Source organism: Petaurus breviceps, unplaced genomic scaffold, assembly GCF_028583685.1.
Source record: "Petaurus breviceps papuanus isolate PSGF00001 unplaced genomic scaffold, PetGlider_PUasm1.0 90897, whole genome shotgun sequence".
Lineage (NCBI taxonomy): Eukaryota > Metazoa > Chordata > Mammalia > Diprotodontia > Petauridae > Petaurus > Petaurus breviceps.
In genome coordinates, this window is record NW_027187374.1 from 11,163,797 (window position 1) to 11,176,558 (window position 12,762).

The following is a 12,762-nucleotide window of genomic DNA, read 5'->3' on the forward strand; positions in this document are numbered from 1 at the left end:
AAAATTGCTGTCAATGTTCATTAAAATAAGCCCTCCCCTGAAAATAAGCCCTCTGGTGTTTTTCTGTCCAAAAAAATTAATAAGACAGTGTCTTATTATTGGGGAAACACGGTAGCCGTATGACCTTGGGTAAATCACTTAACCCCAATTGCTCTACCCTCCCTCCTTCAAAAAGAAAAACAAACAAACCAAAAAAAAAAAACAATGTACACCTTAGAAATCACCAAATGTTATAAATCAGAGCTTGATTTAGTGTGGATTTTCTAGATTTAAGAAGGTGATGGAAAAAATGTTAATAACATCGATACACTTAAAGTGTGTCCTGTGTACATCCCCCACACACTGCTCCCACACCCATAACAGCATTGTACTGATCCTTTTATAGGTTCGGTATCGCACTGCTAATTCACTTAGTAAACTTGTTGTCCATTAAAACCCCAGATTTTGTCAAAACAACTGTTATATAAAAATGCCTCCCCAATCATGAATTTCATCTTATTAGATTCAGCCCAAAACCCTAGTCTGCCATTATCCTTCTCTTGGGTATCAACTGCCTGTTACTTGTTTTTGTTCCATCATTTCCATTGTAAAAAGTCAACCTCCTATGTAATACGGGCAGAAACTAAATAAAAGTTCTCTTTTGTCACTTATGCTTCTAAGCAAAGGTCCCATCCCTTCTTTGAGCTTCCTTTTTCTTACAGTTGAGTAGAAAAGACATTTTTCCTTCTTAGCTTCTCTCACCCAGTTCCAGCTCATTCTTGAGCTTTAAGCATTGATGACACTATTTTTTAGACTATGCTACACTCTTAGCAGTCACCTTCTGTACATTTCTTTTCAAAATCTAATTTGATTAGTGAGTTCCCTGTGCATCCACATTGGTCTTTTAAGAGGAATCCCATATTTTCTTGCTGATTAGAATTGTGTCCCTATTGTGTCTTCAGAATTTCATTCAATTTACTTTACTTTTCAGCTCCCAATTTCCTTGTCTATATTAAAAGTCCTATAAAAACGTCACATTGATTCTTAGCATCTTTCATATAAATTATTGCACTCTGAAGTTGTTTTCAAGTGCTTGAAATATGTATTTGCATAATTTATATTATCTGCACATTTTTCTTAAAAATTCAGTAAGCTTTTCCTAGTATTACTGCTTACTGAGTATTGAAATAATTATTTTAAATGAGTCATTTTTTGTCAACAGAACTAAACTAGATGAAGAAAACTAACTCTTTCTTAAAAACCATAAGTGACAAAAGATGAAAAGTATTGTGATCAGTTGAACAATTAATCATGGCTCCAAGAAGACTGTGAAGACATACTTCCCACCTCTTTGACAGAGAGGCCATGGACTATGGGTATAGCATGAGACATTTATCTCAGACACAACCTAATACAACATCAATTGCTTTTCCTTGACTATATTTATTTTTTTAAGGGGAAGGCTTTTATTTGAGGAGGGGAGTATTGTGGAGATACAGGGACAGTGATGCAAAAGAAAAAGAAATAAAAGAAAAAAAATTAATAGAAAAAAAGGAAGTGAGCAGAAGAAACTTCAGAAGTGACCAAAGAAAAGAATGTCACTGTTGGTAATACCATATTCAATCTCATATGTACTTTATGAAGAAACAAGTTCTACATAAATAGATTTGTTTTTATGCAATTTATATGCAATTCTCCTTTTATGTCCTTTGTATGTGGAAAATTAACAATTAATGACTGTAGATTCATAATAAAAATATATTTTGAATATAGCATTCATAAAATTTTCACAGTGTCCCTCTGTGATGCCTTACCATGCTGTACAAGTAGCCCTGGGTTCTTCAGGCTATACCAGCAGAGTGTAAACTCTGTAGGTTCTGACTTGCTGAAAAGGCTTTTAATATGGCCCTAGCACCAAACCAAATCTTTTTTCATAGTGAGGCACTTCACCTGTACATTATGCACCTGACAATTAAATTCTTTTCCCCCACACAGCCCATGTAAGAAAACACAATTTAAAAATAGTCTGCAGCTGTGTGTGACTCCCTTCCAATTCTGCAGTGTTGGTGGTAGATTGGGGTAAAGGAAATAAAGTGCTAAAAATCACAGTTTTTAGACTATACATAAACTTTGATTTTACCACATATATTCTAAATGTGAGATATGTGCCTAATGACTGATTATTTGAAGAGTTAAATCTTATTAATTTTTATATTCTTTCTATATTAAATCAGAAGAAGTAAGTTACAATTCAATGAAAGGGTGATGGACTGGTGCTGGAGACAAAGAAAAAAGTTGGCAGAATGAACTTTTTATCATGGGGGGGTGCTCCAATGGTAACCAAAAAAAATACTGTGTTGGAGTATTAATGCTAAACATTTGCAAAAAAGATCACCATAAAATTAATTGCAACTAATACAACAAAATTAATCATTGAGGATGAAGTAGTAGAAAAATTCATGAAGAACTTGATGAGATCCACCAAATTAGATTATTATATATGCCAGTACTTAGTGAATTCAAAGCAAAGGTGGGCCAAGGCAAGGATGGCCAAAAATTAATAGGAAGTAATGGCTTAGAAAGAAGGAATGACAAAAGTCAAGGACCTGTAGATTACACAGAGGCCTGATACCTTCTAAACTGGATGTAGTAATCACTATTGTGGGAATTAGCCCCTGAATTAGATATCTGTGTAAGGTCATAAACTTAGCAGAATTAAAATCTAATAATAATGAGAAATACGTGGTGTATAATTGAACCAGGTTTTTCCTAAACAAGTAATTGACAATATAAAGTGAGATTATTTTTATTTAATTATTATTATATCTAAAAGAGAAATTATGTCTACCCTGAGTCAAATAATTTTATCTAGCTAGATGGTTAACCAGTGTTAATTAGTTGACACAACAAGGAGGTGAAAAGAGGTGAGAAATTCTTAACCAACAGACAGGTGATAGATTATACAAGCAAATGACCATCAAAGACCACACCGACTTAGAATATACACTCATTTATAAATTCTTTTGAGGAAGACTAACGAATAATTATGAGCCTTGTCCTCTCCTGAAGCAGAAGAGTGTAAAAACAGTTTATAGAAAGCTTGGCAAGAGATCCAACTAAGAAAAGTTATACCAAGGACATTTAAGAATGAAAAGAGTACAACAAAAAATTTGCAAAAATAATTGTACAAACTTTGTCTCTCTGGTATAGTTGGTAAGACTAAACTCTTTTGAGTGGTCATAGATATGCTTCAGGACACTTGGAAATGTTTTAAGGCAATCAGCAAAATGTCATCCACAGAAATATCTAGAGAATCTCCCACAACTTAGACATGTTACTGATCACCATCATCATAGGATACCTCTCCCTTTTTATGCCTCATCTAACTTCTGAAACAGTTGGATCACACATCCATTTGACATAAATTGCTAGCAGACCTGTGATCTCATTGATTTGGGTATGACTTCCAGCATTATAGATTGCGATCCAGTTATGCCTCCTCATTTTGTATGTTTCTTGTTGGTTATAGTATTTTAAAAGACTAAATGTCTTTATTTTCTTCCTGAAATACAAAGAATAATGTTTAAAAAAATACAGACTTCAAGTCTATTATTGCCAAGGTACTACCATTGACCTAGTGGCTTCTAATTCAAATTCCATGGGACAACTTTGGCATTATGGCACCTACATAGATTGGTTCAGAGGCTAGGTTATTCTCCCTGTAGAAAATCACAGCCAAAACATAGAAAGGCAATTCTGAAAGCTACATGCTTTGTCTGGAACGCTCTACCAGGGGAATAATCTAGCTTCTGAACTACCAGTTCTACCAGGTAGGGCTTCAGAGTCAACTAGTGGGAAGCCCCCAGGTATCAGTAAATGTTTTTAAAGGCCATCATAAGGACTTTCTGGGGGATACCTTCTCTTATTTCTACTCAATATCATCTATTTTTATATGTGACAGCTGTCAATCAAGAGTATCATTTTTGCTTATTGCCATTTTAAAGACATATGCAATGAAAATATATCTATAAAGGGCTAAGGGCTATGAGGTAGTTGGATTGATTTAATAATTTTATAATCTAAATGAAAATTTCCTCTCACTATATCGGAAGTGTTTAATTAAACATTGATCAACTATTAATAGGCAGATTCAATTCTTCCATGAAATATTGCCATCTGTGTTCATATACTCAAATTTAGCTCTATACCTAGCACATAGAAAGCACTTAATGTATTTTTTCATTTATTATTCCTTTGCAAAATGATTTTAAGATGTGTTGACAAATAAACCATAGTTCCCCATTCTACCAAAATAGAGTTGCGTCCTGAACTGTTAAAAATGTACACACATCTCACAGTGTCATAATAACTAATGAAAATACAAAATTTGAATTCTTTCAAAAAATGGTTTGTAAGAACAGTATGACAAAGGCTGTCTCCCTATGTTTTATTGCAGGCAGAGTGGTGAATGTCTCTAGCTCCGTGAGTGTACGTTCCCTTAAAAACTGCAGTCCAGAACTACAGGAGAAGTTTCAAAGTGATAAAATCACAGAGGAAGAATTGGTGGGGCTCATGAACAAGTTTGTGGAAGATACAAAGAAGGGAGTGCATCAGAAGGAAGGTTGGCCTAACACAGCTTATGGAGTGTCCAAGATTGGAGTCACTGTCTTGTCAAGAATCCATGCCAGGCAACTGAATGAGCAGAGGAAAAGTGATAATATTCTTCTGAATGCCTGCTGCCCAGGATGGGTGAGAACTGACATGGCGGGACCCAAGGCTACCAAAAGTATAGAGGAAGGAGCTGAGACTCCAGTTTATTTGGCTCTTTTACCCCCAGGTGTTACAGAACCTCATGGTCAGTTTGTATCAGAGAAAATGGTTGAAAAATGGTAAACTTAAATTTGTGAAGCCATTCTAGTAATATTTGACTGTTACGCATCTTGGATTTGATTTAAAAGTGTATTTAGAAAGAAATAAAAATTAAGGCACATTTTGTATCTTTACTAATTGTTACAACCAATTCCTATAATATGTTCTCTTTGAGTTGCCTACCAGTTATGTGAGAGATTTTGTAATGACTCAATATTTGTATGGAGGAAAAATAATGCAACATTAATATTGCCTAAATGGAATAAAAAGTTTTCAAAAAATTAACAATATATCATTAAATACTCTGAAATATCAGTCATTTATAGCCATGACTATATGCAGAATTTGCTTCATCACAGAAATAGGTAGTGGATAGGTAGTTCCTTATGCTAGGGAAAAGACAGTATAATAAGTCAATACTACAAGGCTCAGGGGGGACACTTGGACATTGGGGCATTTCCTGGGTCATTCATCATAGGCTGTCAAGGTGACCTTCAAGTAAAATACTGTCTGATGCCATATTGCAAGCTACCTCTATTACAAAGCTTCCTTCTATGAGAATTCAAGGCTTCTCTTATAATTCCCAAGATCCTTTGTAAATTTTAGGATCTTTTGACTGGTATTAATGCATCTTGGCAGATTACTCAATTAGGCAGACTCCTTAAGAAAAGGTTGTGCTCAACAAATATACAGAATTCAATGTATATGGGCTTTATTGGGAGAAATTGTACCTCAAAGAGAAATGGGGAAATCCAGATGAATCAGTGTAGTGAAAGAGCAGAGGATTTGTAACCAGAATCTGGGTTTGAATCCCAGGTCTGCTCCTTACTATGTGATCTTGTGTGACTCAGTGAAATTCCTCTGAACCTTAGCAGCTAACTCTCAGCCTAAAAGGGCTTCTGTGTGAACCACAGGATCCAGTGAGACCCTACCTATACAGGATCAGGTCGGTAGCTATTTAAAGGTTAAGTTAAAGATGGAAAGCATAAGAAAACTATCTGACTTTGCACAATTTTTCTGAGCCTGTTTTCTTTTTATCTTTTTTTCTTTTGTTTAATCCTGGAAAGAGTTTTATACCTGGAAATAGTTACCAAACCAAGATCATGCCCTCAGTCACATACATTTTTTTTTCCAGTTTATTTATTTATTTTTTGTTTTCAACATTAATTTCTACAAGATTTTGAGTTAATTTTTCTCCCCATCTCTCCCCTAACCCCCACCCCAGAATAGTGAGCCTACTGAACACCCCTTTCCCCAATCTGTTCTCTCTTATATCCTCCCCTATCCCCCCACTAACTTTCTAGTAGGGCAAGATGGATTTCTATACCCCAGTGCCTGTATATATTTTTTCCCAGTTGCATGTAACATGTATTAGAATTTTTTTTTAAAAAGCAATTGGGGTTAAGTAACTTGCTCAAGGTTACACAGCCAGTTATTTCTGGGTGTGGTGCAAAGTATCTGAACCCGGATTCGATCCCAGATTATCCCGACTCTGGGCCGGTGCTCTTACTCGCTGTGCTATCTAGCATTTGTTTTTTGAAACTTTTGAGTTCCAGATTTTTTCCATTCTTCCCTCCTCACCCACCCCCACTGGGTGAAGCATTTCAACATAGGTTATACATGTGTAGTTACACAAAACATTTCTATAGTAGCTATATTGTGAAAGACTAATTATAGTTCCCTCCATCCTATTCCACCCCTCAGTTATTCTATTTTCTACTTTGACCCTGTCCCTTTTCAAAAGTGTTTGCTTCTAACTGCCCTCTCTCCCAATCTGCCCTCCCTTCTATCACCCACCCCTCTTATCCCTGCCCCCCTGCTTTCCTGTAGGTTAAGATACCCAATTAAATGTGTATGTTATTCTCTCCTTAAGCCAAATTCAGTCAGAGTAAGGTTGACCCACTCCCTTTCACCTTCCTGTTCTTCCCCTCCATTGTAACAGTGTTCTCTTGCTTCTTTTATATAAGATAATTTACCCTAATCTCTCTCTCCCTTCTCCTCCCAATATATTCCTCTCTCACCTCTTAATTTTATTTTTAAGATATCATCCCTTCATATTCAACCCATCCTGTGCCCTTTGTCTATGTATATATGTACATACATATGCATACACATATATATTTATACATACATACACCCCTCCTATACATATGTATGTATACATATATGCACATGTATTCCCTTCAACTATCCTCATATTGAGAAAAATCTCATGAGTTACAATTATCATTTTTTCATGCAGGAATACAAATAGTTCAACTTTAATAAGTTCCTTATGATTTCTTTTTCCTGCTTACTTTCTCATGCTTCTCTTGCTTCTTGTAATTGAAAGTCAAATTTTCTGTTCAGCTCTGGTTTTTTCATCAAGAATGCCTAAAAGTCCTCTATTTCATTGAATTACCATATTTTCCCCTGCAGCATAATACTCAGTTTTGCTGGGTAGGTGATTCTTGGTTTTAATCCTAGCTCCTTTGACCTCTTGAATATCATATTCCAAGCCTTTTGATCCCTTAATGTAGAAGCTGCTAGATCTTGTGTTATCCTGGTTGTGTTTCCACAACAGTAAAATTGTTCCTTCCTGGCTGTTTGTAATATTTTTGGCTATGATATTTCTAGGAGTTTTCTTTTTGGGATCTTTTTAAAGAGGTGATCAGTGAATTCTTTCAATTTCTATTTTGCCCTCTGGTTCAGGGCAATTTTCCTACAGAATTTCTTGAAAGATGGTGTCTAGGCTCTTTTTTTGATCATGACTTTCAGGTAGTCCAATAATTTTAAAATTATCTCTCCTGGATCTATTTTCCATGTCAGTGGTTTTTCCAATGAGATATTTCACATTGCCTTCTATTTTTTCATTTGTTTGGATCTGTTTTATAGTATCTTGATTTCTCAAAGTCAGTGAGTTTTTGAAATTCCTTTTCCATCTGGCAAATTTGGCTTTTTAAGGCATTCTTCTCCTCATTGGCTTTTTGGACCTCTTTTGCCATTTGAGGTAGTCTACTTTTTAAGGTGTTATTTTCTTCAGTGTATTTTTGGATCTCCTTTAGCAGGCTGTTGACTTTCTTTTCATGATTTTCTTTCATTATTCTCATTTCTATTCCCAGTTTTTCCTCTACTTCTCTTACTTGAGCTTCAAAATCCTTCTTGAGCTCCTCCATGGCCTGTGACCAATTCATATTTTTCTTGGAAGCTTCTGATGCAGAAGTTCTGACTTCATTGTCCTCCTCCAGTTCCATGCTTTGATCCTTTTTGTCCCCAAAAAAGGATTGTATTGTCTGATTGTGCTTCCTTATCTTGCCAATTACTTGACTTTCGAGTTCTTTGCCATGGTAGAACTCTGCTTAGAGAGTGGAGAGAGCTTTGTCCCAAATTGCTGGGGTTTTCACATCTGCCAAAGCTATTAGGAGGGTGCCCTCTCTACAGACCCCACAAGTTCTGGATCACTGGCCACACATCCCAGGATGACCACCCAAGACCACGATCCATATCCAGGCAGGTCAAAGCAAGAGCAATTGCCATGTGAATGGTCACTTGGTCGCCCTACCATCTACAGGCCAGAAGCTCTGAAAGCAGCCACAGGGCACCGCTGTGTCTCCCGCCACTTCTCAGCCTGGGGGTAAGGGCTGGACTGCATTGTTCCTTCACCCTTACAAAAGAGTTCCCAACTGACCTTTTATTTTCGCTTTGGAGTTTATGGGTTGAGGAGTCTAGAAACTGTCAAAGCTGCTGGTGATTCACTCTCCTGAAGTCTGCTCTGGCCAGTCTGGGTGCTGGTTGGGGCCACCCCGGGGCTGGAACCTTGACTCACTCGGGATTGCACTCAGCTCCCTGTGCGCTGTAATAGACCTTTCCTGTCAGCCTGCTGGGCTGCCTTCAGTGGGAGATTTGTTTCTCTCTGTCTCTTTGTGGGTTCTGTAGCTTTAAAATTTGTTTAGAGTCATTTTTTTTATAGGTATTGGAGATGATTGAAGCTGGAACCCACGCCAAGTTTGTGCTTTTACGCTGCCATCTTGGCTCTGCCCATATACATTTTTTTTTTTTTACCATTAATCAAGGCATTTAACATGTACTCAATTAAGTGGATGCTGCCCCTTTTAATGGAAAAGAAAATAACTCCACAATTGTTTCAGTGAGATTGTTTTTTGTTTGTTTTCAGTAAGGCCTTCCTGTGATTTCATATAGAAAATAGGTCTTTTGGTTTCTTGGGGGGCTTGAGTGGAGAGGGGAAATACACATCACAGGTTAATATTTTGGAATCGTCAACTATTTTTACCACAGATGACATAGTAATGAATTCTTGACCTTGGCATCTTACTATTATTACCTTCAGAAAGCTGCTTCTCTAGGCCTTCCCACTGGTCCTAGATAAGTGACCTAAATCCAGTTCAATAGTCAGTGGAGTCATTATTATTTGGGTAATTATTATTGCTTCAACTTGTCCTCCTATAAAGTATCTGGTTAATACTTTATAGTTTTTTTACAGACACTCTGAACCTCTTTCAGTGTGGGGAAGAGCAGTTGACCATTGGATGCTCTGGGGAATGTTGAAGAAGGCCAGGATCTGCCCTGAGTTGAAATGGCAGGCCCTCCATGGCACAGCCTGAGACAGCCAAAGAGCAGGGAAAATCTCTTAATAATGTCGCCACTCAGGGAAAAGCAAGAAGCAGGAGATGGAATCAGCAGAGCCAGAAATTAGTCCACCTAACCTATCCCCAGCTGCTTTTCTCCCTTGACCCACTGAATTCTTCCTACTTTCTTCAAGGACCTTTAGGTATTACCCACCCAATCTTGATGTGGTCATCAAATCTCAGGACTGACGCTATGTCTCTTAGCAGGATTTTTACTGAGCCAGTTTCTAACCTGAGAATGCTCAGTCACACAAAGCAGGCCTAGACCCTGGAGTGATGATAATCAAGTAGTTTGATCAATTTCAGAGTGAGCAATGTTCTCTTAACTGGAGTAAAAGCACAGTTTATATACTTAAATAGCATTGTCAGAGTTCTGATTAATCAGTTCAAGCTGCATTATGAGCTCAGACTCCTGAGCCAGAAAGGCAGCTCTTGAGAAAACAGAATTATTAGTATATTCATTGTACTTGTCATATCGTTTAATGTGAAAATTATAATTCCCTTCTCATTCCCTCCTTTCATCCAAAAAGATCGGAATGACACTTGAAGGCCAATGAGGAACATTTATTTGAAACACGATTTTGAAAAATTTCTTGATTATAGAAATTTGCCATAAAAGGAAAAATAGAGGAGGGACATAGTTATCAAATAACAGGGGGAAACTCTCTTAATTCTGTTTGATTCCAGACATGATTCACATCTGACAGCCAATTATGTAGTGAAAGAGTGTCAAAGCAAGGTACCGGATTAACCAGGGGAAAATTTCTCTTTTCCAGAAAGGAAATAACATAATGGGGAAATAAAGTCAGGTGGATCCTATCTAGGCTCTGTCCTAAATCATTCTCACAGTCTTTCCCAGGAGCAGACATCCACCTTAGCAGTCCTCAGACTTACCACGCATGCCATTTTCTATTATTGGCTTCGTGACGATTCCAGAAACTATTTCTGAAATCAAAGCTCAAAGCAAATTATAGTCCCAGGAATTTTTACCTTAAATTGCAAAACTTTCATTAATCCCAACTTAAATCAAAACTTTAAAAGAAAAGTACAACATAAAAGTGAAAGTAAAAAACCTGCCACTTCCATAAACACTAAGAGATTGAGGGGACAGTAGCAAAGAGAAAAAGGCTTAGTTCCTAGAGGGAGTGAGTACAAACCTCAGCCCACAACTGGGTTCTTGGGTTGGTGGTCTACCAGCTGTCTTCTCATCCTAGGGGTCTTGGGAACAGCTGTCTACCTCAGATGTCGGCTTCTTCGGACTCCATTTAATCTTTAGGGTCAGGTCGCCTGTGGGCTCTGAAATCCAAGTGGGTGATACTACCCTTTTGAGACGTGACAGGTGGATTTGGGTCTCCACTCCTCAGAGTTTGATTGTAGAGGAAGTAGTGAGCATGACTTCAGAGGGGCCTTTCCACTGTGGCTCCAAGGAGTGTTTTGGGAGGCGATGTTTCCAGTAGACCCAGTCAGTGGGTTGGATCCGGGGCTGAGTTTCGATTGCAGTTTTTAAAGAATGGGGAAGTCAGACAAGTTGGTAAGTCTCTGATACCTGCTGAACCAACCCAATGCAGTGTTGTAGGAGGGAACTTTTGCTGCTATGCTTCTTCCCCATGGGTACAGTGGCATTGGGTGTCCTGTTACTATCTCATAGGGACTGAACTTATGGGAACCAAATGGTCTAGATCTAAGGCCTAACAGGGCTAAAGGAAGGTCTTTGGGTCAGGGGATACCTAGCTCTAATTTGCTCTTATCAAAACTACCCCAATGAGGCCAGCGAAGTTTAGGGTCTTCACTAGTCAAATCAACCCAATCTTGGCAGCATGAGGGACAGTCAAGGTCATATTTCTTAAACATTTGAAAGGTACACGTTTGTTCTGGGGGTTTGATAATGGGAACTGTTGTATCTTCCCCAATGCCTTTACAACATATCTGTCCCATTTTAAAGGTGGGATACCAAAGTTAATAATACCATTTGATCAACAAGTAAACACAATACACAGATACACTGTAAGGGAATATAAGAACACAAATACACAGTACAAGTACACAAATACAAATATTCCACACTTGAATTATAGAAATATAGACACTCCACAATTCAACCAAGTAACTGCACACAAAACCAACCAAACAACTCTTACCAAAAAAAAATTTGTCACATGCAGAAATAAAAACTCCTGTAGTCCATATCTTAGACCACATTTATAAGAGAGAAGAGAAAAACTGCAGGCCATAGCTAGCCCTAGATTGTAAGAGAAAGACTGCACACAAGGTCAAATCCATGTGCCACAAAACAAAACAAAAAAATACAGGCCTTAACAAAGTGATCTGGATCAAAAGAAGGAGCCCTAGATCATTCATCACCATGAGAAGCCTGCTTGATTAGAGGCTGGGGCCCATAATGCATCGAGACTTGGGAGTTTTGAGCTTGTCAGTCAAGTGAGCTGGCACTTCTGGAAAAAAATCCAACAGTATCTGTCCTTCTTCCCATACTGAAGAGCTCAAGGCTTCACCCTACATCCACCCCTTAAAAACTTCTGACACCAATTAATGCTAACAGGATTTTTTCTGAGCCAGTCTCTAACCTGAGAATGCTCAGAGCTACACAGAGCAGGCCTAGAGACTGGAGTACCAGTAGTCAAGTAGTTTAATTAAGCAATTTCAGACTGAGGAATGCTCTCTTAGTTGGAGTAAAAGCACAGTTTATATACTTAAATAGTGTTAGAGTTTTGATTAATCAGTTCAAGCTGCATTGTGAGCTCTCACTCCTGAGCCAGAAAGGCAGCTCATGAGAAAACTGAATTATTAGTGTATTCATTACACATATCATATCAATTAATATGAAAATTATAATTTCTTTCTCACATAACATTATTGACTCCAGAACAATTTCAATGGTATTGTTTTATTTTTCAGGAGGTCTTCCTCAGATTTTGGATAGTAAATAGGTCCTTTGGGGTTTTGCTTAAATATCACAACTTGATATTTTGAGATTAACAACTATTGCTGCCCTGAAGTCAAAAGATACAGGTAATGATTTCTTGAACTTTGCATCTGAAGCAGCAATCAATATTTGCTGAGGATCAAGAATACCCTGGAATAGCTAAAACATTGTCTACCTCTTTAGAGTTAGAAGAAAGAAGGGTTTTAGTTTGGTGGGGGTGAGGGAAAAGGGAAAAGGGAGACTCCTAGATGTGAATAGAAGAAGATAGCAAGATAGGGGCTATGAGCCAGTGAAAACATGTTTGATTCTAATGGTCCCAGCCCCCAGGATGCCTGTGTGGCCCAAGAA

General features: G+C 37.8%; 1 protein-coding gene across 2 annotated transcripts in view; it reads left to right on the forward strand.

The window, feature by feature from the left end:
* The window catches only part of LOC138151477 (carbonyl reductase [NADPH] 1-like), an 8,795-nt gene extending 3,659 nt beyond the window's left edge, over nt 1-5,136 (forward strand). For both annotated transcript variants that reach the window (XM_069074976.1, XM_069074975.1), the window contains one exon: nt 4,436-5,136. In XM_069074976.1, the coding sequence (XP_068931077.1) occupies nt 4,436-4,872 (437 nt within the window). In that variant the 3' untranslated portion in view covers nt 4,873-5,136. The remainder of the gene's footprint in view (nt 1-4,435) is intronic.
* Nucleotides 5,137-12,762: the final 7,626 nt, after the last annotated feature.